Source organism: Sarcophilus harrisii, chromosome 6 (genome assembly GCF_902635505.1).
Source record: "Sarcophilus harrisii chromosome 6, mSarHar1.11, whole genome shotgun sequence".
Classification (NCBI taxonomy): Eukaryota; Metazoa; Chordata; class Mammalia; order Dasyuromorphia; family Dasyuridae; genus Sarcophilus; species Sarcophilus harrisii.
In genome coordinates this window covers 254,296,001-254,322,074 of record NC_045431.1, presented here as the reverse complement: position 1 = coordinate 254,322,074, position 26,074 = coordinate 254,296,001, and the positions used below count along the sequence as shown (strand labels likewise).

Below are 26,074 nucleotides of genomic sequence, written 5' to 3'. Positions count from 1 at the left end.
AGTTTTCTTGAACCATGAATTCTGCATATTTTCACTAAGTCCTTCGTGATTTTTGGTCATCCGTATCTAGATAATTATTAAAATATAAATGTCCTTCTTTAAATTTGTTATATATGGATAAAGACACTGGAGACAAAATTCCATAGTCCCTATTTATAAGTGTAAATATTTTATAATGGCAAAGAATACTCAACCTCAAAAAAAATCTGGTATGAATAAAGCATTTTCTGAAACTATATCTATGTAACCAACAAGGTTTACTGACCCTCATCTGAATAGTGAGTAGAATTTAGAATCTCATTTAAAATTAGTTGTTTTTACAACAGAATCCTCTTCTTCTTTTCCAGGTCACTTTGGATCAGGCTGCCATTTTTTTTCCTGTAGAAGACTAGAAAGAATGCATTCTTATGACAGTGTTCTATGTATTATCTATGTGCTTCTGATTATAATTGGAACATTTGGGAATGGTTTCCTGCTTTTTTCATCTGGATGTAATATAATCACCAATCAAAGAACGAGACCCATTGAATTGATTTTCTTCAATTTGGCCTTTTCCAACATCATGTTAATTCTTTTGAGGGGAATTCCATGGTCAGTCCAATTTTGCATCCAGAAATTTTTCCTGGGTGACATTGATTGTAAAATCACACTTTATCTGCAAAGAGTATTCCGAAGTATTTCTCTTTGTACTACCTGCCTTCTCAGTGTCTTTCAGGGCATTGCCATCAGTTCTCACAACCCTATATGCACAGAGCTGAAAGCCAGATTCCCAAAGAATATTGTCTCATTTTCTGTTGGCATATTTGTACTCAATCTGTTGATAGATGGAATTGTGCCTCTCTATGTGAGGGGCTCTAAGTATAACACCAAGAGTAATCTGAGTGGAGACATAGGATATTGTTCTATAGATAGGTATGCCTTGACTACCTCAAAATTTATAATCTTGAAGTCACTTTATGATGCAGTGTTTATGGGATTCATGACCATTGCAAGTGGCTACATGGTGCTTGTTTTGTACAGACATCACTGGCAAGTGCACCACATTCATAATGCCAACTATAACTCCAGTACCTCCCCAGAGACTAGAGCTACCAAAATCATCCTTTTGCTAATGAGCTCATTTATTTGCTTTTATTCACTTAGTTCCATTTTTATTATTGTGATGGATAATTCCAAAGACACAAACCTATGGTTAATTCATTCTTCTGTTGTTTTTTCTTTATGTTACCCAACAATCAGTCCCTTTCTTTTAATCAGTAGTGATTCCCAGATTCCCAATTTTTATTATGCTTTCAAAATGATGAAAAAGTCTAATCAAAGTCTGAGAAAAACAAACAAGCAAATCAAAAATTTGTGTTGAATCATATAGTCATGATATTTTAATGGTTAGTAGTCACATCTTTTCTGAAAAAGAGGATATGAGAGCAAAGAATCAGCTTTCAATAAACTAGAAAATGATGAACTTAAGACAATTTTGGTACTTCTTTTTTTTTTTTAACATGCTGGGCTTTGGGACCTCACTGCTGGCTTGCAATGGCTGGGTGGTCTTTTCCCTGGCTAGTACTAAGGAATGGTGTTTCCCCATTGGCCTCCCCTCTCTGTAAGATTTTACTTCTGGTCTGCCCTAGTAGCAGGTGGTGTTGATGCTGTATTGCTAAGGAAACAAGACCTTTCAATTGTCTGGCCGTAGGGGAGGGATCTTGCTTTTGGCTATTCTCTAGGACTGAGGGTTATGCATGTTGCTCTCTCTTGGGACTGATCCTCATCAATGAAGGCAAGGCCTTTCTGATGGCATGTACTGGAATTGAGCCTTACTATTCCTGCAGATTGCTGCCTTGCCTTGGAAACTGCTGCCTTGCTCAGGGATAAAGCCTTATTGCAGGATTCCTGGAGGTTGGATCCTTGCTGCAAGCCCCCTTTTGTTTGGTTGTTGCTGCTCTGAGACCTTGCTTCTCTCAGTCCGGTGAATCATCTCTTTCCTGCTTCTCTGCTTTTAAGTCAGTTGTTTGGCAATGTGGAATTTATTTGGACGGGTGTTTGGGAGGGCTTTAGGGAGTTCCTTCCTTACTCTACCATCTTGGCACTGGAAATCAAAAATGAACTTTCTAAAATCTCATACTTCCTAACAAACAAAATTGAAATTCACTTAAATGGTGTGGAGAGCATTACTTTTCATTTTGAATTCCTGGTTTTATAATGGATTCTTTTCTCTTGCTTCCTAGGTTACTTAGGATTTAAATAACATTTTCAAAACAATATCTTTGTCATTCTGATCAAGATTAGGATAGAAGTTTTTTTTTTTTTTTGGTCCTATTCAAGAGGATAAGGAATGTATTTTATTGGAACATCATGTGCCTTTTCAATGTGTTTCAGATTATCGTGGCAATTTTTTTTTTATTCCTTTATTTATATGGCTCCAATTTTATCACTAGTCAAAGATCCTTTCATCTGATTTGGATTAATTTGACCTTTTCCTACATTGTGATAATTCTCCTTAAAAGGAGTTCCATCTACATTGAAATGGAGTTCAATCCAGCTTTGCATCTGGCCAATCTTCATAAGTGACATTGAATGTAAAATCTTAATTTATCTACAAGGAACGTCTCAGTGTTTCTCTTTCCTCTACCTGCCTCCTGAGCAACTTTTGGGCCATCACTATCAGTTCTGGCATTTTCATATGGGCAGAGCTTAAGTGTAGAACTCCAAAGTGCATTGTTTTATTCTCCGTCTTAATACGGATACTTAATTTGTCCATAGATGTTGGTGTTTTTCTCTTTTTCAAAATAAGAAGAGTTCTTTCTGGGAGAGAGTTGGTTTCTTGGGGAGGTTTTCTGGAGGCAGCCTAAGTTTCAGTTGAAAGTAAATAATCACCTCAAATCTCAGCCAGCTGATAAAAGTTCAGATCTTTTATTGTGTCCTTCAATATAGCCCGGTTAGCTCAGAGGCCTATCTCTCTGCTTGGTTCTAAGAGCTCTTGCAGCTTTGTCCTTGGCTTCTGCCTCTGCTTTCTTCAGCCTCCAGCCAGCACCAAGGTGGAAGATGCAATGAATCTCTCTTGCCTTGAAGAGAGGGCTTGTGGGCTTCCTCCCAGAGTGCTCCTCTCCGACCCCAGTCAATGTTCCGGAGAAATTCTTCTAAGCTCTAAGAGCTTCCTCCATATATATGATCTCCCAAAGGTTAACTCCTCCTTCTGGAGGCAGGCATTATGGGTAATCTCCCAGAGTGCTCTCTGGTCCTAAGAACCGCAAGGGAGATGTGAACACAAGCATTATTGTCTATCAGTATTAGCAACCCATCACCCTTCTAGGATTCACTCTAAGGTGTGAACCAACAAGCACTGTATCAATTCCATTGAGTTAACACCAGGACCCTGACATCACCCTTGAGTTTTCACCTTGTTTCAAGTTGAGTTGACACTAGGATTCCAACACATAGAGGTTGTTGTGACTCTGTGACCAATATAAGGAATAACACAAACAGTAAGCTGAATAGGAGCCAAGGATATTGTTCTATATATTAGAATGACATGACTTCTGCAAAACTTATAATTTGAAGGTCACTTTGTGATGCAGTGGTTATGGAGTGCATGGATATTACCAATGGCTTCATGGTGTAGGTTTTTTACAGATACCATTGGCAAGTCCAACATATTTATAACACCAGTTTCAATCCCAGTCCCTTCTCAGAGACCAGAGTCACCAAAGTCATCTTGTTGCTAAAAAATATTTTTATGTGCTTTTGTTCAGTAGGTTTAATTTTTATTATTGTGATGATTAATTCTAAAGATACAAACCACTCTCTATTGGTATATGTATATGTATATGTATATACAATACATAATTGATTATATATATATATAATGCACACATCAACATATAAACTGTATATACAAAGATATATAGATACAGATATATGAGAAAACCTATACATACATATACAAGTCAATAGATATATAGATGTATTTCCATATATAACTGTTTTTTAACCTATGTGACCTACCAATCACTCCCTTTGTTCTAATAAAAGGTGATTCCCAGATCCTCAATTTTTGTAATTCTTATGAAAGAATAAAAAGAGCCTTATACACCCATTCATTAAGACCTAAAAATGAAAATGTGCTAAATCATGGAACCATGGAATTGTAAAGTTTAAAAAATAAAGAAAAGCTCTTAGTCTAAACATTTTATTCAGAAAAAAGATATTGGAGCAAAGTTATGTTTGTTTAATTAGAAAATGATTATTTTATTTTCTCAAAACTTAGCTTTCTTGTATATGGGCCTTTCTGTCCAAAACTTTGTGGCTAAGAAAAACAGGAAACCAGTTACTGAAAGTTGGTAAAAATCCCAAGGTATGGAATTAACCTTCATAGAAGGATGACATTTTGTTACCAAATTATGATTTCTCTGGATATTTATGTGGCCTTACAAAAGTCACTAAATCTTTTCCTGTAAACTGGATATCTAAATTCTTTCAATTCAAAGTGTCAAACTACACAAAGTTAAAAAGGGAACTTGGATGCAGCTAGGTGGTTTAGTGGATAGAGCACTAGCCCTGAAGTCGGGAAGGACATGAGTTCAAATCTCACCTCAGACATTTATTAATTCCTAGTTATATGTAACCCTGGGCAAGTCACTTAACCCCAATTGCCTCAGCAAAAATAAAATGATAAAAACAGGATCTTAATATAACATTATAAGAAATCATTAAAGGAAATTGACCTGAAATCCTAGCACAAATGAGTAACATAGAAATAGAAAAAAAAATTTACTATTTACTACCTGAAAAAAGATCCTAGGAAGAATACTTACAGGAATGTCATAGCCAAGTTTCAAAATCCCCAGCTTAAGGCAAATATATTGTTACCAATACGAAAAATAGAACAAATCGAAAAAAACCTGCAAATCCAAAAAATTAGTAGTGAGATTGATAAAATTGAGAGTAAAAAGCCATTGAATTAATAAATAAAACTAAGAGTTGGTTTTGTGAAATAAATTAAATAGATAAACCATTGTTTAATTTGATTAAAAGACAGAAAAACTCCAAATCATCCGCATCAAAAATGAAAAGGGTGACAATATCACTAATGAAGATAAACTTAAAGATCCCTTCCAGATATTTTAGGACAATTGCTTTATCCCTTTATTTTTGCTACTGTGAATTCATTTCATTTTGATTTTCTGTCTGTTTACGAAGGAAATGCAGAAAGCTTGGAAATTTCTTACTTATGCCACTATTTTCCCAGAAATCAAGGCATTTTTTGCAAAAAAACCATTTAAGAGAAAAGGACATCTTGGCAAATGACCTGAACTGGAAAAACAGATCAGCTAGAAGAAACCACTGTGAAACTTCACCTCTTCTAGAATGCCTTAGAGGTGAAACTTCCAGAGCACTGTTTTAGGAGATGTTTTCAAAATCAGCCAGCTTGATAAGGTGTCTAAACCTTAAGATATGATGGAGTCATGAATTAGTCCATATGAATGAGTTTCCCATTTTCACTTGTTTGCATCTTCCTTTTTTGTTTGTTTTGTTTCATTATTAGCCTGCTATCTACCCCCAAGGACTCCTAACAACACATAAGTTAATCTCTTTCTACTTTCCCCCATACTGTCCCCATCATGTTATGTAAACCATTCACTGAGATTGATTGAGAAATTTATGTTTCCTTAAGAGAATCAAAGGGAAGACTACTGACAGGGAAATTAATCTTGATATTGTGAATATCAAATGTTACATTAATGCAATGTTCATTCTTTTATATCATCCTAATAATGCCAGAATTCTAGTAATGCTCTTGGATTATTCTTGGGGCCTTTACTCTGAATTATTTTGAGTTCAGCCCTATCTTGAGTCCTCAACCTAAGACCTTATTTGTAAACAAAACTAGATTGAATAAGATCAGCTTATTTAAATGATTTGTTAATATTCTTACTCCTTTCATTCACATTAGTTGGGGCAGCTAGGTGGCACAGTAGGTAGAGCACCAGCCCTGAAGTCAGGAGGACCTGAGTTTCAAAACTGCCCTCAGACACTTAACATTTTCTAGCTGTGTGACCCTGGGCAAGTCATTTAATCCCAATTGCCTCAGGGGAAAAAAAGATTAGTATTTATATAGACCATGAAGTAAAAAAAAAAATGTGAGGGCAAATATTAATTTACCCATTTATTGTCTCTAAATCTTAGAACAAATCACTTAACTTCTCTATTCCCTTTTATTTTTTTTCCTGTGAATTAGATGGAACTCTACATGGTAGACATAATAATTAATCTAATTCGGCTTTGCTTTCAATTTATCCTTATTTATCTACTGCATTTTGACTACTTTCATGCCTCCACATTTTAAAAACAAAATAAAGGAAAATATATTCATATATGCAGCAATGCAATTCATTCACTCATACTACTCTTTCAATGCGTCATCCAGTTTTTATTAAAAAAAAAACAGCTAAAAACAACAGAATATCATTTTTTACAGACATAATAAAACTCCTAATTTCATATCAGGGCATTCCAAAAAAAACAAAAACAAAAAACAAAAACCATACACACATTAAGTAATTATTATTAGGAAAAAACAGATTCAATAGTAGTTTTTTTTGGCAGAAAAAGTTACCAGAAGGCCTAGATTATAAGAACTGGGGGCTTCAAAGATCAGTCTTAGAGATGCCCATCTTTTTCATTTCTTAAGCCTTCAAAGTCCCTTATTTCCTTTTTTTCCTATTATCAGGCAGAGGAAAAACAAAAATTTCTCTCCCAAATGTCATGAGTTTCTCCTTTAGAGATTTTAATTATTCACTTGTTATTAATAATAAGAAGTTTTATCTGAGACAACAAGTTGTTTTTTCAGACACACCCCAGGATCCTTCTGCTGACTTATTTTTGAGGTGAGAGGGTAATTACAGGTGTTAGGGGAGATGAGCTCAGGAAAGGCTGTCCTTATAACTCCAGGCTTGGCTGTCCCCACAAAACACATGCATGCACACATTCATGTAAACACATCCACGCACACCCACACCCACACAACACTAGCCACTGCTTTGGAAGAGCACAGAACAGTGATTTCTTGCATCCTTCACAGAAATAAGAAATTCTTAGACATCTGTCCAAGGAGAAAAGATTTCATTTTCTCAGTGCTTGGGATACTGAAGGTACTTGTAGAAGAAACCTCACGAGGTGTTATTATTTTGCCCTTCAAATGTGGCAAGGATAGATTTCTTTTTGCAGATATTTAGGTGGTGTCTGTGCCTCTGTCCTCTCTCTACTCTGGTACCTAAGGGGAGTAGGTAGAGGTGTGGAATTCAGCAGGTTATGCTTCAGAGCAGTGGTTCTCAAACTTTTGTTTTCAGTATCTTTATCCTATTAAAAATGATTGAAGATCTCTCCAAAGCATTTTTGTTTATCTGGGTTATATTTATAGACATTTACCATATTGGAAATAAAAACTATTTTTGAATTTGTAGATCTTTTAAAAGGGTTTCAGAGATCCTCAGGATTCTCTAGACCATACTTTGAGAACCACTGCTTCAGATCGTGCAGGATCTGCATTACAACACCTGAGGGACAAGACTCAGACCTGATTATCCCTTTCTGATTAGAAGTAGGGGTGGGAGCTTGAACTTTTAAGTCTAAACTAAACAGGTGAATTCAGACCTGAAGAAACTAAAAAACAAAAGTTTTGATCTCTAATTCAGATTCCAAGTGTTAGCAAAGTCTTGTTAACAACCTCACTGTGCAAGCTCAGGATCCAGAATGATTTGTTGCATTGACAGAACACTCTGGCCTTTAAGATCCCTGACTGCTGCTCTTAGCAGCTCTTTAGCTTGTCACCTTCCTGAGGAAGGCTGCAGGGCTTTGAAAGAATATGGGTGACAGGCTGAGTTCCAGTGGGGATTATTGAAGCAAATGCTTCACAGCTTAATCTTTCTCCAAGTCCCAAGCATATACACTTAGAGATTCAGAATAGAGGAGTCAGAACAGTTGATCTAAAGTCCCTGCTCACAGATGACGTGTCTAAGTATCAGAGGGATTGAATGAATCTTTCAAGTCACAAAGTAGACAAGGAAATAGTTACAGACTAAGAATATAGCTTCAATGTTGAAGTATCTCATTGGCAGGAAAAGGATTTTGTTCCCATCTGGTGTCTAAGTTTTTTGGACCATATACAGACTGATACTAAGCAATTAATGTCTGCCAAGAATTCCCTCAAGGAAAGTAGTGGAGGAAGCATCAGAAGGGAAAATTAAAGGGAGGAATCATAAAACTCTGCATGTGGTATATGTAAGTATTTTTCTTAGCTTTTATTTAAATCGTGATTGCCAAGATTATAAGAAATGACATGCAACTAGCCAGGATTGCTTGAGAAGTGCAAAATGAGAAAGCAGCAGCGAGAGAGCACTGTGCCCAAATCAGAATAAGTTCTTTTCAAAATCTCTTCAAATGTCTTTTAAAGCACAGTTGCAAAAGACTTTGAAACCTTACCCTGCCTTCTCCTCAAAGCCTAGAGCACAGGAAACTGTTTTACCAGAAAATAGAGGCCTGGGATACTTTCTTACTTCTTTTTATTAGATATCTATTTCATGTTATTTATAAGAAGCAATTTTAGAGTTTAAAGAACTCTAGGCAAAAGTGAGATAATTGGCCAGATGTTGTTTTTAAAGGAACCTCAGCTATTCATGAGACTGAAATATGGCACACATCCTGCATGATGAAGAAATGCTAATATTGTGCAGGATGCAACCTAATATAAAGGGAGATTGGAAAACTGTCTTTTCTTATATCTTGTGGGGGTGATCTCTCATCTCTCCTTTTATTAGTAGCACTTTTTTCTCTTTTGATTCCCGCCTCAGATTCTAAGGCAATGCATTCTAAATTCACATTGGTATTTTCTTATTTGTTTTTTTTTTTTTTTTATCATAACCTTTCTAATTCATTGTGACTTCTGCCATGTTAAATCCTATTAATTTTATATTAAATATGATTCATTTTGTAAGTGATTACTTTTTATTATTTATCATTTAAAAATATTGGTGATATTAACAAAAATAAGAGTGACAATAAAACTAAACCTTTCTTTGTATGTTACTCTTCAGCTTTCTTTCTTCTGCTCCACACTTTCTTTCTCTCCCTCTCTCATTTAAATGTGTAAAGCAGTGGACAGAAAATTGGATCTACAGTCAGGAGACTTGAATTTGAATTTAAGTCAGATACTTAATAGTTGTATGACCTTCAATAAGTCCTAATTTATAAAATGGGAATTTTCTTCTTGCAGTTTCTGTCTACTTAGCAAATTGGCACATAGTACGTGCTTCAAAAACTCAATGAAACCCAGTCTGTAGGTTCTTTTCTATTTTGGTTTCTTTCAGCTTTCTTTTTCTACTCTGTACAGAGTGTACATTATTTATAAATCTGCTTATTTTTGTTGTCCTTTCTTTTCAATCATGTCCAATTCTTTGTGACTCCAGTTGGGGTTTTCTTGACAAAGCTTCTAGAATAGTATGACATTTCTTTCTCCAGCTTGGTTTAGAGGAGAAGCTGGTGCAACACAATTAAGTGATTTGCCTAGCATCCCTGAGCTAGTGTGTGAGATATATTTGAACTCAGATGATGAGTCTTCTTGATTTTTCCTGCCCCATTATCCACTGTTCCAACTAGCTACCGCCAAAGTATACATGTGCATATAAGCATTAGGGTAGCAAGGTTACACAGTAAATAGAAAAATAGACTTGTAATTAAGCAAAAAGACCCATCTTTATGAATTCTGTCATTAGAGAAAAATACTTTAATGCTTTTGCCTCAATTCCTTATCTAGAAAATGAAGTGTGAATGAAATGGTAAACCACTCTAAGAGTTTTGCCAAGCAAACCCCAAATGGAGTCACAAAGAATTGCATAGGACTAAAATGACTGAATACAGTTCTTTAGATATCAGAATATATTTATTAGAAATACTGGTTGTAAAGATTTTTTTCCCAGTTATGTACTTCCCTTTTAATCTTGTTTCTGTTGATTTTGTTTGTGCAAAACCTTTTTAATTTAATGTGATCAAAGTTGTCCATTTTGCCTTTCTTAAAGTTCTTTCAGAATAAAATAGTTCTTCTTTGATCATAAATTCCTCCCTTCTTCAAAGATCTGATAGGTAGATTTTCCCCTTGTTCTTCTAATTGGTTTATGGTATCATCCTTGATGTCCAAATCATGTACCCATTTTGATTTGATTTTATTACAGGGTATGAGATGTAGGTCTATGTTGAGTTTGTGATATATTATTTTCCAGTTTTCCCAGCAATTTTTGTTAAATAGTGAATTCTTATTGCAGAGACTGGAGCTTGAGCATTTATCAAACTTTTAATTGCTATAGGCCATGATTATTGTGTCTTGTATATTTAATTTATTCTCCTGATCCACCACTATTTCTTAGCCAGTACCAAATGGTTTTAATGACTGCTGCCTTATAATGCAGTTTTAGGTTTGGTCCTGCTAAGTCACCATCCTTTCTATTTATTTTTCATTAATGCCCTTGATATTCTTCACCTTTTATTCTCCAGATGAATTTTGTTATTTTTTTCTAGTTGTATAAAATAATGTTTTTGGCAGTTTGATTGGTATGGCACTGAACAAGTAGATCACTTTAGATAGAATTGTCATTTTTTTATATTAGCTCAAGTTTTCCTGTTGGTTTGTACTGAGGGATGGCTCCTCCCTGAGAGCGTCCTCTTTTTGTGGTCTTGCTCATTCCAGGAGCAGGTCTTGATGTTGTGTTAATCATGGAAGCAAGGCTTTTCTGTTTGACCCTGGAGGAGTGATCTTGCTCTTGACTAGCCCCAGGGATTTGAAATTTATGCAGTTGGTTGAACCCACAGACTGGGTTTCATTAAAAGGAGTCAAGGAATCATTGGTGGCCTGTACTAAGACTGAGTCCACCGGGGTGGGATTCTGTGCTGCAGACCACTGGGGACTGCTGACTTGCAAAGGAGTATGGCCTTATTGATGGATTACTTTGAGTTTCAGCCTTTGCTACAGGGCCCCTGCTTGGCTGCTGCCACTCTTGGACTTTGCTCCTCTTCCATCCCTGAGAAACACTTTTTCTCCTCTACTGCTTCCCTGCATTTGAATCAGTTAGAAGCAGTTTCAGAGTTGATTCAAAGGGAATTTGACTAGGCTCTGGGGGGTTCCTTTCTCATTCCACTATCTTGGCATTGGAAATCAGGAATGTATTTTCTAAAAAGTATATCTGTATAATAAACAAAATTTACTGAAGTTCTTTTCATTTTCAAGAAAATGGTAAATTTCTTTTGGAATTCCTGGTTTTATAATGAAATCCTTTCTCTTCCTGCCTAGGTCACTTTGGATTTGAATGCCAGTTTTTTTCCTGTCCAAGAGAATAAGGAATGCAATCTTCTGAAGATATCCTGTGCATTTTCTCCTTTCTTCAGATTATAACTGGAGTCTTTGGTAATTTTTTATTCCTTTACCTGAATGGCTTCAATTTAATCACTACTCAAAGGATAAGACCCATTGACCTGATTTTCATTAATTTGGCCTTTTCCCACATTTTATTAATTCTCTTCAAGGGAACTCCAACTGCATTCCAGTTATGCAAACAGGCAATTATTTTAGGTGACGTTGAATGTAAAATCATAGTTTATCTACAAAGAGTGTCCCGGAGTCTTTCTCTTTGCTCTTCCTGCTTTCTGAGTGTCTACCAGGTCATTGCTATCAGTTCTGTCAGTTCCAAATGCGCTGGGCTGAAAGGCAGAATCTTAAATAGCATTGTTCCATCCTGTATCTTCATATGGATCCTTAATTTGTTATTTGATATGAATGTGCCTTGGTATGTGACTGGAAGTATAAACAAAACAAACAGTGATCTCCATATGAACATGGGATATTGTAGTATAGACTGGCATGCCTTGATTGTGTCAAAAATGATGACCTTGAAAACCCTTTATGATGCAGTGTTCCTGGGATTCCTGGCCATTGCAAGTGGCTACTTGGTGCTTGTTTTGTATAGACACCACTGGCAAGTACAACATATTCATAACACCAAACTCAACCCCAGTATCTCCCCCGTGATCAGCGCCACCAAAGTCATTTTATTGCTTATGATCATCTTTATAAGCTTTTATTCAGCCAGTTCCATTTTTGTTAATGTGGTGGATTATTCTAAAGGCAAAACCCTATGGATGATACATTTCTCTGTTTTCTTAAACTTGTGTTATCCAACAATCTGTCCCTTTGTTTTAATAAACAGTAACTCCCAGATTCTCCTGTGTTGTAATCCATTCAAAAGGATGAAAAAGGCTTATTTCAGCCCAAGATCTTGGAATAGACATGCTAAGCCTAGAGCCATTGAATTTTTAAGGTGAAAATAAATGTTTTTGAATATTTTTAGTCTAACTATTTTATTCTGAAAAAGGACATCGGATCAAAGCATCAGAAAATAATCATTTTACTTTCTCAAACTTCAGTTTCTTCACATACAGGTCTTTCTATCAAGAACAGCAACAACTTTAATGACCTATAGAAAAGAACTATTCTTCACTGAATTTTGGTTGCAATTACAAACTATGGTCCCATCTGTCAGAACAGGAAGGAATCTCTAATCATCACCAAGTTTAATAAACTAATATGCTTGGGAAAAAAAACAATGACTGGAGAGTTTAATTAATTGCACAAGTCTGTATAGATAGTGAATATCTTACAGAAATTGAAAATTTTGTTTTTCTTCACTAGAAAGATCACAGTCCTATTCAGTGCATTTTGCTGCCACCTGTACTTTAGTTATAACTTCATTTTTCTATTATTTTCATATTTTAAAAATATTTTTCTTGATAATTTTTATTTGAATATTAAAAATATTATCAGCTATATCCCAGTTTCTGCAGAAATTTGTTAAAAGAATAATGATAGATGGGGACTGTAAGGGAAAAGGGGAGAGAGAGAGAGAAGAGAGAGAGAGTTCAGTCAAAATAATTTGACAATATATGTGATATTTCTGGCTATATTCTATAGTAAGAATACTTAACTTTTCATCAGATTTTCTGGGTCCAATTCTGGTTATGCTACTTACTTTTTAATTGACTACTGCTAAATCCTTACCACTCTGGTCATTTCAAACTTCAGTCTGAAAAGAAAACAAATTAAAGAGTAGCACTGAACAAAATCCAAGCTTCCAGCCAAGTCTAGATCATAGATGGGCATGTAGAGTGATCTAAAGTAGTTCTCTACTCATTCTGTTTTCCATAACTTAAAGTTAGGAGGAGCTGTCACAGACAGGTATTTATTTTCAAAGTGTCTTATCCATTATATTGCATCATACATTTAAATAAAAATATTTTTGTTTATTTTATTTTAATTTTTAATATTTTGCTTTTATATATCTTATACATATAACTTTAATATAACCATTAAACCAAGTTACTAAAAATAGAATTAAAAAATGTGATTGAAAAGAGAAAAGTTAGTTTTATATCAGGAAATTTTTCTGCTTGATTTTCTAATGGTTCATCTTCCACCAATTATAAATGTATTGTTCCTAAAAGATAATAACTACATTTTGCTAACTGTACTATCAGAGGCAGGAACTGAGGGTTTGCCTTATGATGCTGAAATTTAGGGAGTCTGAATATATCTTATGATTGCTTGGTAGGCAGAAAATCTTAGTTGTATATATTATCTCTCAAGACTTCTTTATTTTCTCATTTTTAATTCAGTCTTCTTGATCAGGGAGTTAAGTGATAAGGTTAGTTGCAGGTTTGGGGTTCAGGAAACCAAATGAAGAGGTTTGGCTCCCCTAAATCCCTTGAGATTCAGCACATGGGTAGGGAATTTTGGGAACCCCCTTCTGGTGGCACAGAGATCCTTCGTAAAGGAATTTATGAACCCCAAAACTTAGAATAGCAAAAAAGGTTTATTATTGGCATTGGGAAGTCAACCCTTGCTATGCATGAATAGAAAGGCTGAATTCCTTAGTGGCAAAGTCCCAACAGAGAAATTGTAAAGTAAGGTCGTGACAGAGAGATATAAAATCTCATTAGAGAAATAGGTGAGGATAAAGAGAAGGTAACACTGGAAGAGAATATCATCCTAGGGGTAGAGGTTTCCTTGGCATGGCCTGGCATGTGAGCTTCTCTGTAAGGATTGAACCCTAAGTTGGCTCTTTTTATCTGCAAGCTGGGTGTCAGCTTGAGCTGGAATTGAATAGAAAATCTTCAATTGAATGGGTGTTTCTCTAATTCAATAAGATTGGTATCTCCAGCTCCAAACTCAGCTAGCCCCACCTAGATTACAGAATGAAGCTGTTTGTCCTTGGACAGGGTCTTTATAGTGGCAAAATGCAAGGAAAATTTGTCCTTCAATGAGTTTTAGAGTTTTGGGATCTCTTCATTATCACATCATCAAAGTAGACATGTGTTCTTTCTGTTACAGTGCAGCAACAAATTCATAATTTCTTGGTAGAGAACTATTTGTGGTGTTGGGCTATTAAATGATGGTTAGGATTGATCACTTAGCCAGTAGACTTCCAACTTATGCTTCTTGTTCTTCTTGTTTTTATTTTTCTTCTTCCTTTTTCTTATTCTTTCCCTTCCCCTTGTTTTTCTTTTCTTTTTTCTCTTCCTCATTCTCCTCTGTATCCTTCTCCTTCACTTTTTCTTCTTCTTTCTCTGCAGAGGGCCACAAACAGTGGGGGAACTCTGGGTGAGGTGGAAGACCCTTCAGCCCAGTCAGGGAACCTTCTGATGGTGTCTGGTTTGGCTCTTACTCCACTTGGGGGCACCTTAAGCTTCCTGAGAAGTCAGGGGGCATTACAACTGTGTTTGACTTGAAGCAGAGATACTGGCTAGCAACATCTATACAACAACAACAAGTTGCTTATGTGGCCCGCATGCACAGTATCCTATAGTTGGTGTATGTCTAATATAGTTAGCACATGCACAGTGTGCTGTAGTGATACAAGTATACTAGGGTATTTAAGGCTGAGAACGTGAAATAAACAGACTCCATGTTCGACCATCCACATGAGTCCTGCCTCTTCACTCCTCTCTTAAGAGCCAGGACTTGGGCTGGTACCGGGATCCTACAGCGAGCTAGGCCAGACATTACATTGGGCATTCAACATGGGGTCCTGAACAGCAGAACACACAGCAGCTTGAATGACACGATCAGTGGATTCCAGTGGAGGAATCTCTGTGGGTCAGGAATTAGGTAAGTATAAAAATTTGCACATAGGGAGATTTGGTAAGGACTAATCTAGTCACTTTCATTTATCAGCTGAAATGGGGCAAGTGTTAACCAAAGAGCCTCCTTCCTGAAAAAAAAGTATGAAGAAAACTTAATTAGATTAATAGAGAAGCAAAGTTTGTTGGCAACTCAGGAGCAGATCACTGAATTCTTAAACAGAGTAGAGTGCACGTCTCCACAGCTCTCTAAGGAGCAGAGATTGGAGCCAGAGATGTGGAAAAGAGTGGGTAAACATCTAATTGGCTATTACAAAGCTATGAGTCCTGATTCAATCTCCCAGGAAACTTTCCTTACGTACAATATAATAAAATTGGCTTTAAGGAATCCCACATATTTTAAATCAAAGAAAGATTTTAATGTTGGCAGCCAGAAAAGGAAGTTTGAGGAGAAAAAGCAGCACTAGGATGACACTGATAATAGGGAATAGTGAGCTGGGAGGGAGGAAGATCAGTACTGTGCTGAGAAGGGAAAATAAACAAATAAAACCATCACAAACAACCCAGCTCTTCATCTTTAATGGGAATGACTACTGTGATTTCTTTGCAAAACATTCCGTAATCATTTATTTGCTTGTCTTCCCAATACATGGGGTGATAAGGTTAATGAATGTTTTTGAAATGGATGCATGTCCACATGGTGATTTTTATTAGTATTCTCAGTTTCTCTCCAAAATTAGTTCTATTTCCTCTTTGTAACCAAGTCCTCTGCTTCAGCTCTGTCATTAATATAGCTTTTAGTTTACTAGGTAAGAAATTTTTGTTCCTAGTAAACACTAAATATTCCTTCCTTGGGCATGTACAAGAATTTTCCAACAGGGTTTTCTGTAATCCTTTTAGGAGATGACAAAGAACACTTAGAAAGTCAATCACTTTTTTCTGATTCATTTCATGAGCTTTTGAGTGTACTTCAATTGTTGCCATGGAGTTGTTTCAGTAGTGTCCAATCATTTGTGACTCCATTGTGACAAGATTTTCTTGGCAAAGATACTAGTGTAGTTTGCCATTTCCTACTGTAGTTCATATTGCAGATGAGAAGCAACCAAATTGTTCATCCAGGGACATTCCGGTGGTAAGTATCTAAGACTGGACTTAAACTCAGGATATTCTGACTCCAGTGCTGGTGCTTTATGTACTGTCCTAACTTCCTCACTCTTAAAAAAAGACTTAGATAATCAAATAAGAGTAACTGAGGACAAATTTAAAAAAAAATAAGAACAATCCAAGAAATACCAAGAAGATTATAAAAAGAAAGGCAACCAATTGGCAAAAGAATTACAGAATCCAAAGGAAGAAAATGACTCCTTGAAACTTATAATTGGGCAAATTAAAGGCAACAAAGTTATGAGACAAAGACACTAAATATATACATATACATATATGTATGTGTGTATGTGTGTGAAAAAAATAAAAGACACCGTGAAACCTTATAAGTAAAACAACTGATGTGCAAAACAGATCAAGAAGAGAAAATGTAAGATTAATAATACTACCTGGTTATGATAAAAAAAATCTTCCTATACTAATAAAAGAAATAAAGAAAACAATTCTGGACTGATAGATAGGACAAGATGGGAAAACAGAAAAAGAACAAATTACACAGATCATCACCTGAAAGAGATTCTGAAACCCAAAACTGACAGGAATTTCCCAGCTAAATTTTCAAAACTATAGCTCAAGGACAAAATAGTATGAGCAACAAGAAAAAAAAGGAATTCAAATATTGTGGTATTTTAGTGATAACTATCAGCAGGTATATTAAAAAAAAAATCACAGTTCTTGAAACCATATATATTGTGAAGAAAACCACTGGGTTTGTGGCTGAAAATTAAGTATAATCCTGAATATTTTTTTTTAAAAAAAGGTCATCAATGAATTGACAGATGCTTAGGATGTTGTTGCAAAAAGACTTGAACTTAATAAAAAAAAGTTTGGCACAAAATATTCACAAGAAATATCAAATATTAATTAATGGGACTTAGTAAGATTAGATAGTTTACTTTTTATATATAGACATATAAACCACATATCTAAGACTGGTATAGTGCTGAGAATATTTGACTATAAAAAGCAGAATCATGTAGAAAAAGGTTAAATGGTCAGGACTTTTTATTTTATTATACAAATGGCATACAAGAGGAAGAAATGACACAGAGAAAACAGATGGAACAGAGGGCTAGTACTTTGAATCACTATTGCCATTGGTGTTGTGTTAAAGAAGGAAGGGGATAAAAGTTTTCTAAATTTAATAAGGCATAAGCTAGGGAGATAGAGAGGGGGAGAGGATAACGGAAGGATCTTTTGAAGGACCCTACTTTGATTTGTTAAAGTGAGAACATCCATATTTGGAAGGCTAGCAAAGTCATTTAAATTGTTATATAAACCAAATATCAAGGGGAAAAGATTTGAGGAGAGGATATGGGATGGATCCTGGGGGGTGAGGGAGGATTAGGTTAAGTAATGAGATGGCAAAGACAGAAGTAAAGCATAGGGATCTGGAAGGATAGGAAATAATACACATAAAGATCAGGAGTTGAATTTATTAGGTAAAAAAAAAGCAAATCATAATCTTAGAAAAAGTTAAAGGTAAATAGTTTTAATCAAAAGGGAAAATAGTAAAATTATACTATATGTCAATCATGTTAAGTAATATTATTTTAGTCATTTTAATATAGCTTCACAGTTTAAGGTTTGAACATTGCAGTGGTGTAGGAAAGGAGGAAAAGACATTTTTAGAAAAATAAGGAAAAACTTGGACTTATGAAGGAAGATGTTTTTTACACCATTAGAGAAACAAGAAAATTCAGCATTGGATGGATAGCATTATATAAATGCATATTATGTATATGTCTATGGTTATAGATATCCATGTATATGCATGTGTGTATGTTTGTGTGTATATATGTACTTATACACATTTGTGTACACACACATATATGTATATATGCATGTGCATATATATGTGTACTTATATTCTTCACATGTATGTTATGTATTGTGTGTATATATATTATATATAGGCATATTATATATACATATGTGTATATATATATATGCATATACATGCACACAAGTGTGTTTATGTCTATTTCTAGGCTAAAATTTTATTCCTCTTAGGGAACAGGGAAGTGGATAAAAAGAAAAAAGCAAAATGTGCCCAGCATAGGCCCCACAAAGATGTAAAACAAACATGGACAGCTTTGAACACTAAGTATGGCATGTATTATATAGCCTTTCTTAAAATGGAAATGTATTGCTTTGTATTTTGAAACCTTTTTTAATATTCTGCTGTGCACATGACAAGGCTTCCCCCTCCCATTTTCCATTTAACTTTTAAATTAAAAAAACTCTATTTTTCTGTTAAAACTTCATCATCAGTATTTTGTCTCTAGATATCTATAAATTATCAATGCTGTTCTTAAAATGAGACATATCTATTTATATACACAACCAAATATATAAACACACTTGCTCATTAAAGATATAATTTAAAATCACTGTTTACAAATGCAACAATTATATACCATCCCCAAATAAGAATGCTAGCACCAAGAAATATTTTTTTTTAGGAAGATTTTTCTATTTTATTTTTTTAAAAATTTCAATAGTATTTGCCAAATATGTAAAGATAGGTTTCAACATTAATTTTTATAAGACTTTGTGTTCCAAATTTTTCTCCTTCTCTCCCTTACCTTTAGCTTAAATATATGAATTTTTAAAACCTATTTCCATATTTATTATGTTATGCAAGAAAAACAAGAAAGAAAACAAATAAACAAACAAAAAGTGAAAATACTATGCTTTGATCCATATTCACTCTCCATAGTTTTCTCTCTGTATGCTTTTTTTTTTTAAATAGCCTTTTATTTACAGGTTATATGCATGGGTAACTTTACAGCATTAACAATTGCCAAACCTCTTGTTCCAATTTTTCACCTCTTAGCCCCCCACCCCCTCCCCTAGATGGCAGGATAACCAGTAGATGTTAAATACATACATTAAAATATAAATTAGATACACAATAAGTATACATGGCCAAAACGTTATTTTGCTGTACAAAAAGAATCAGACTCTGAAACATTGTACAATTAGCTTGTGAAGGAAATCAAAAACGCAGGTGGGCATAAATATAGGGATTGGGAATTCAATGTAATGGTTCTTAGTCATCTCCCAGAGTTCTTTCTCTGGGCGTAGCTGGTTCAGTTCATTACTGCTTCATTGGAAATGATTTGGTTGATCTCGTTGCTGAGGATGGCCAGGTCCATCAGAACTGGTCATCATATAATATTGTTGTTGAAGTATATAATGATCTCCTGGTCCTGCTCATTTCACTCAGCATCAGTTCGTGTAAGTCTCTCCAGGCCTTTCTGAAATCATCCTGTTGGTCATTTCTTATAGAACAGTAATATTCCATAATATTCATATACCACAATTTATTCAGCCATTCTCCAACTGATGGACATCCATTCAGTTTCCAGTTTCTAGCCGCTACTAAAAGGGCTGCCACAAACATTCGTGCACATACAGGTCCCTTTCCCTTCTTTATAATCTCTTTGGGATATAATCCCAGTAGTAACACTGCTGGATCAAAGGGTATGCACAGTTTGATAACTTTTTGAGCATAGTTCCAAACTACTCTCCAAAATGGTTGGATTCGTTCACAACTCCACCAACAATGCATCACTCCACCAACAATGCATCAATGTCCCAGTTTTCCCACATCCCCTCCAACAATCATCTTAGCCAATCTGACAGGTGTGTAGTGGTATCTCAGAGTTGTCTTAATTCGCATTTCTCGGATTAATAATGACTTGGAGCATCTTTTCATATGACTAGAAATAGTTTCAATTTCTTCATCTGAGAATTGTCTGTTCATATCCTTTGACCATTTTTCAATTGGAGAATGGCTTGATTTTTTATAAATTAGAGTTAATTCTCTATATATTTTGGAAATGACCTTTATCAGAACCTTTGACTGTAAAAATATTTTCCCAGTTTATTGCTTCCCTTCTAATCTTGTCTGCATTAGTTTTGTTTGTACAAAAACTTTTCAGTTTGGTATAATCGAAATTTTCTATTTTGTGATCAGTAATGATCCCTAGTTCTGCTTTGGTCATAAAGTCCTTCCCCTTCCACAGGTCTGAGAGGTAAACTATCCTGTGTTCCTCTAATTTATTAATAATTTCATTCTATGCCTAGGTCATGAACCCATTTTGACCTTATCTTGGTGTACGGTGTTAAGTGTGGATCAATGCCTAGTTTCTGCCATATTAGTTTCCAATTTTCCCCCCAATTTTTATCAAACAGTAAGTTCTTATCCCAAAAGCTGGGGTCTTTGGGTTTGTCAACGACTAGGTTGCTATATTTGTTGACTGTTACCAAGAAATTTTTAAAAATGATATATGTAAAATATTTTCTAAAACTGTATATCTCCATGGGAAACAAGTCGTATTAAAGCTAACCTCATCAGTAATAATTATGTGGAATCTTATTTTAATTCCTTTGTCTATAACAGAATCTTTTTTCATTCTTCCCAGGTCACTTTGGATCTAAATACTCTTCTGCATAAGAAAGAATGCAATCTTATGAGCATGTTCTGTGCATACTCTACATGCTTCAGATTATAATTGGAATCCCTGGGAATGGTTTACTCCTTTGACTGGAGGGCTTTCATTTGATCACTGGTCAAAGTATAAGACGCATTGATGTGATTTTTTTTTTCAACTTGTTCCTTTCCCATATTGTAATGATTCTCTTCAGGGGAGTTCCCATTGCAATCCAAGTTTGCATCCAGAAAATTTTCCCAAGTAATATTGAATGCAAAAATCATTATTTATCTGCAAAGAATGTCCCGGGGTCTTTGTAAAATAAGCTTGTTCATCATTTTCATAGAACAATAATATTCTATTACGTTTATATGTCACAACTTCCTCAACCTTTACCTATCTGATGGGCATCTACTCACTTTCCAATACTTTCCTACTACAAAAAGAACCCCTGCATATCATTTTTTTTTGCTTATGTGGTTTTCTCTTCCCTCTTTTGTGAGTTTCTTGGGATATAGAGTCATTGGGATATACCAGGTCAAAGGATTTGCAAAATTTGACAGTCCCTTGGTTATAAAATTTCACAACTTCACCAACCATGCATTAGTTTCCCAGTTTTCCCACGTCTCCTCCAACATTTATCATTATCTTTTCCAGTCATCATTATATGCCATCTGAGCATTTTGAGGTGATATTTCAAATTTTTAAAAATAATCATTTGTGTTATCCATCATAATTTAGAGCCTTTTTTCATATGAGTATAGATGACATTAATTTCATCACCTGAAAATTATCTGTTCATATCCTTTGACCATTGATCAATTGAGGAGTGACTTTTATTCTTATAAATTTGACACATTTCTCTTTCTCTACAAAAAGATATATCTTTATAGTGAAGTCCAAAATGAATTATAATTCTTTTGAGAAATAACAGAATCAATTTTTTTCTATAGAAAAAGTAACAAAGATCTCTAGATTTCTTGAAATGGGTCCCTCACATGTCAATGCTCAGAAATCAATATCTTAATTGCCTCCTTTCATATTATCAAGCACAAAAAATACTTTTCTTTCACAAATATAAAAAGTTGCTCCTTTAGAAATCCCAATTAATCACTTTTAATAGCTGCTGGAGATTTTTACTTGAGATAAATAATTGTTTCTATTTCCGACACATGGCAGATTCCTTCTGTCAATTTTTGTTTTTGAGGTGACAGTGTTATTAGAGCTCTTGGGGGACATGAGCTCAGAAAAGGCTGCACGTATATAACTTCAGGCTTGACAATTCCCATAGAACACATACATATACATATGCACAAGCACACACTCACACATTCACAATAACCCCAACTCTAACCACTACTTTGGCAGTGCAGATCAGACTGGTGAGTAACTTTATGTCTTTGTTTCAGAGATCAGATTCCTGGAAATCTCATATAGGAGAAAGTTATAATTTCTGTGTTTGGGATTCAGAAGAGACCTTGCAGATGAAAGCCTCAGTAGGGATTATCGCTTTTTACATCACAGCAAGGACATTTTATGCTTTTTTCAGCACTTGTCTGGTACCTCTGTTTTTGTCCCCTCCCTCATGTGGTACAACCAGATTTAGAGGAGTATGTTAGATGCAGTCCTCAGCTAGTTATAATTCAGGAACTAGGAGATTCTGCTCTAAAACCCTTCTGGAAGAAAGTGATTATTCTCTTTTTATCTCAGACAGGAAAGGAGCTATAACTTTTGAGTCTGAGCTCAACCCAAGACCTGAAGAAGGTTCTGATCTCTGATTCAAGCTGAATGTTTTAGGAAAGCCATTTTGAGCTCCCTATCCACCTCACTGTGCAAGGTCAGAGTGATGGAGCATTCTAGGTTGTAGACTCCTTGGCTGCTGCTTTCAGTGGCTTTCCTCAGTGCCCTCTATCCCTTCTTCCCTCATACAGGCTGCAGCCTTGGAAAATATGTGGATACCAGGCTGGGAGGTTCTGTGGGGATTGTTCAAGCAACTGTTCCACAGTCTGAGCTCTCTCCATATGCCAGAGTGTTACAGAGCAGAAAGGAAGTCAGAGAAGTTGATCTAAAGCCCCCATTTTACAGATGAGGGATCGGAGATCCAGAGAGATTTAGGGGATTTTTAAAAGTCAAAGCAAGTTATGTTTTATTGGGGCTGTATTTCAATGCACCTGCTCTCTGACTCCTAAATAGCTCCTTCCATTGTGTTGTTTTGCTCACTGGACGATCTCAGTGACTGTTTGATTTCAATGTAGCTTTGATCAGTTAACTGGAACATGCTCTCAATACAGTCTTTGATCTTTCATACCTATTTTCTCATTTTTCTTTACACTTTTCCAGTAACAACTTCTGGCACCCTGATTATCACAGTTAATCGAAAATTTAGTGACTTTCTCCAATTTAAAATTAGTGCCTGAAATTACTCAGATATCCACGAATCATAGTAAAGTAGGAAAGATACTCAAATTAGTATCATAGAACTTGGAAGGAAGAGAAATGTGTCTGACAAAAGTAGGAAATTTATCCTACAGGACAAAAAAGTCCCAGATAGTTTGAAATTTTCTTCTTTTTATTTTGATAATATTTTTTTTCAAATTAATTTATTGACCATGAGCTCATATTAAATACTACCAACTTTTTAGGAAAGATACTTCATTTCTTCAGTGATTACTAATCTTCTGAGATAACTTTATGATTAATAAAATAACAATAATAATATAAATAATAATTTCCAAACTGCATAAACCTTTCTTCTTATAAGTTTTGTATTCAGCTCTTTCCTCCTGTTCTCCATGCTCTCTTTCTCCCCCTGATCCAGTTCACTGTGTGAAGCAGTAGGTAGAATACTGAATTTGGAGTCAAGAAATATGAATTTTTTTCCGGTTTCAAATACTTAATAGCGAGTGGGGTGACCCTGGAGGGGTCAGTGATTCTCATCTCCTTCAGTTTCCCTAATTATATCCTAAAAATAACAATTCATATATTTCTCAGAGTTTTGTTTATTTAGCTACTTGCCTCACACATTGCAAATGCTTTCTAAATGCTTCCTTCTTTTCTCCTCTTCTATTTCCTGCCTTCTTTATTTACTTCCAGCCTTCTTACTCAAAACTATACCTTGATGTGCATTATATTTAAATATACAAGTATGCTGCACCTATATGCATGGATATATAGCTTTACAAATTACTCCCATTGTTTGTGTGCTAAAATTTATAAATTGTTGCTAAAATTTATAATTTTTCAAGACTACAATTTATGTTGCAGGCTGCAATGATTCTGTCTCTGTGATTGGACCTCTTCCATCTGAAACAAAGTCACTGTGTTCCTATTTGCTCCATTATTCTCAAAGAAGTTCCTTTTTAGCAGATTTCACCTGGAAATAGGATGGACTTTTAAGAGTCATGAATTTCTATTTTAACGAAATAATTTCTTTTGAATTTGATATATATATATATATATATACATGCATGTATTTACATAAATGTGTCTATATAGATCATATCTATATTATAATATATACAATTGATATATATATATATATAAATCTTTTAAATGAAATTCTTCTTGCCCATATTATTAATATATGTATATATATAAATGCATGAAATTACTGTATTTTACAATGTAATTACTTCAGTTGAGAGACCCCATGTTTAGTCTCTACAGACTAGTTACCTTTTTCTCAACTCTGTCTTCTTGTTTAATTGCTTTAAACAAATTCATCTAGCATAACCATTATTATTTCTCCTTATCTGTTCACTGGACCTCAAATTTTTTTGAATCAAAAGCAACTAATTCCCTGTGAAAGATGCTGAAAAGATTTCACTTCATCTAGCACACATACTTAACAGATTAAAAAAAAATCTCTTTACAATTTATCTTAATGTTGGAATAATTTAATTGTTGTGGCTGTGATTTCAATAAAGAAGATTTCATTCCTTTTATTTTCAGGGATTCAAGGATTTATTACTCAATTTATTCATGTCTAAAGTATTATGCTTATTCTGACAATAATCTTCACGCCTTTGGTAGTAATGGTCTCCTGTTAAAAGTCAGTAGGATCATCCTGTTTGTACTCAACTGTAGTCCCAAGAACTGGCATTTGTAACATAATCCTATTGACAACAATTCCCCTTGAGTTTTTCCAACTAGTTTTACTTTATGGATCTGTGATTGATGTTCTTTAAGATGTGTCCATATCATAAAATCTTACACTGTGAAATTTCCCTAAACTTCCCATTTTCATTATTCATATAATAGCCAATTTCTTTTATGGCAAACTTGGAAATTGTTTCACACTGTTGACACAAACTTCCATTTTTTAGCCTTTATATTCTGCATAGACTTTTTTTTTCTTGGATGAGGCAGTTGGGTTTAAGTGATTTGTTCAGGATTATATGGTTAATGTGTTAAATTTCTGGGGCTGCTTTTGAACTCAGATCCTACTGACACTCGGGCTAGTCCTCTATCCATGGTTTCATCAAACTGACCCAACTAGATAGATTCTTTAAAACAAAGGAGATGTGTATGTGGTTTTAATTCAAAATATAAATGTTTAAACTTCCATTTTTTCAAGTAGTGAAAATGTCTAAATAAGGTCTATAATTCTAAATGTATAATCAAACATACTTCATATTGAATAACCATGGATATAACAAATTATATAAATATTATAATATTTGTAATAATAATTATTATTACTACTAATTTTTAACTATAATCTAAAATTGGCATTTTTATTATAGAGAGAAAATATTTAACTAAATAAAAATACTGAAAGAAAACCAAGATAATTTAACCACTTATAGGTAGGCAAAGCTGAGGATACTGCTGTCTGTCTTCACTTGGAAAAACTTGATTTCCTACTTGACTGAAGAGAGTAATTATCTCCATAACAATAAGCCATTAGCCTTAGTTTCTTCAAATGTCAAATATAGACAATAACACTTAAAAGTCTAAGGTTTTTCATAGTTTAAAAGTTGTTAAATAATTGTGAAGTGATTATCACAGTATAGACATGAAATAGGATTTAAAAAAAAAAAACCGTGGTGATTCTCATGTGTCAATAAAGATTGTTTTATGTTAAATCAGTCTAAAACATTTGTTATTTTGTTTGGACCCCATAAAGATGCAAATATTTAATCATCAATAATAGTAATAATATAAATAATATAGAGTATTGAAAGCAACATTCAAAGGTAAGTGTCTTTTCTATGATTAGACAGATAGTGTCTGTAATATTTTCTTAGAGGGAAAATTACTAAACAAGGCAAACACAAACAGCCCAGATCCTAGGT

At 34.6% G+C, this 26,074-nt stretch overlaps 2 protein-coding genes across 2 annotated transcripts in view; both read left to right on the top strand.

The window, feature by feature from the left end:
- Window positions 1–397: 397 nt before the first annotated feature.
- LOC100934469 (vomeronasal type-1 receptor 4-like) lies at window positions 398–1,360 on the top strand. Its single transcript, XM_003774341.1, has one exon. It carries the CDS (start codon window positions 398–400, stop codon window positions 1,358–1,360), a length of 963 nt encoding a protein of 320 aa, XP_003774389.1.
- Window positions 1,361–16,257: 14,897 nt separating this feature from the next.
- LOC116420122 (vomeronasal type-1 receptor 4-like) overlaps window positions 16,258–26,074 on the top strand; it is a 44,649-nt gene continuing 34,832 nt past the window's right edge. The window contains exon 1 of the mRNA XM_031943711.1: window positions 16,258–16,303. The gene's annotated coding sequence lies outside the window, so the exon portion shown is untranslated. The remainder of the gene's footprint in view (window positions 16,304–26,074) is intronic.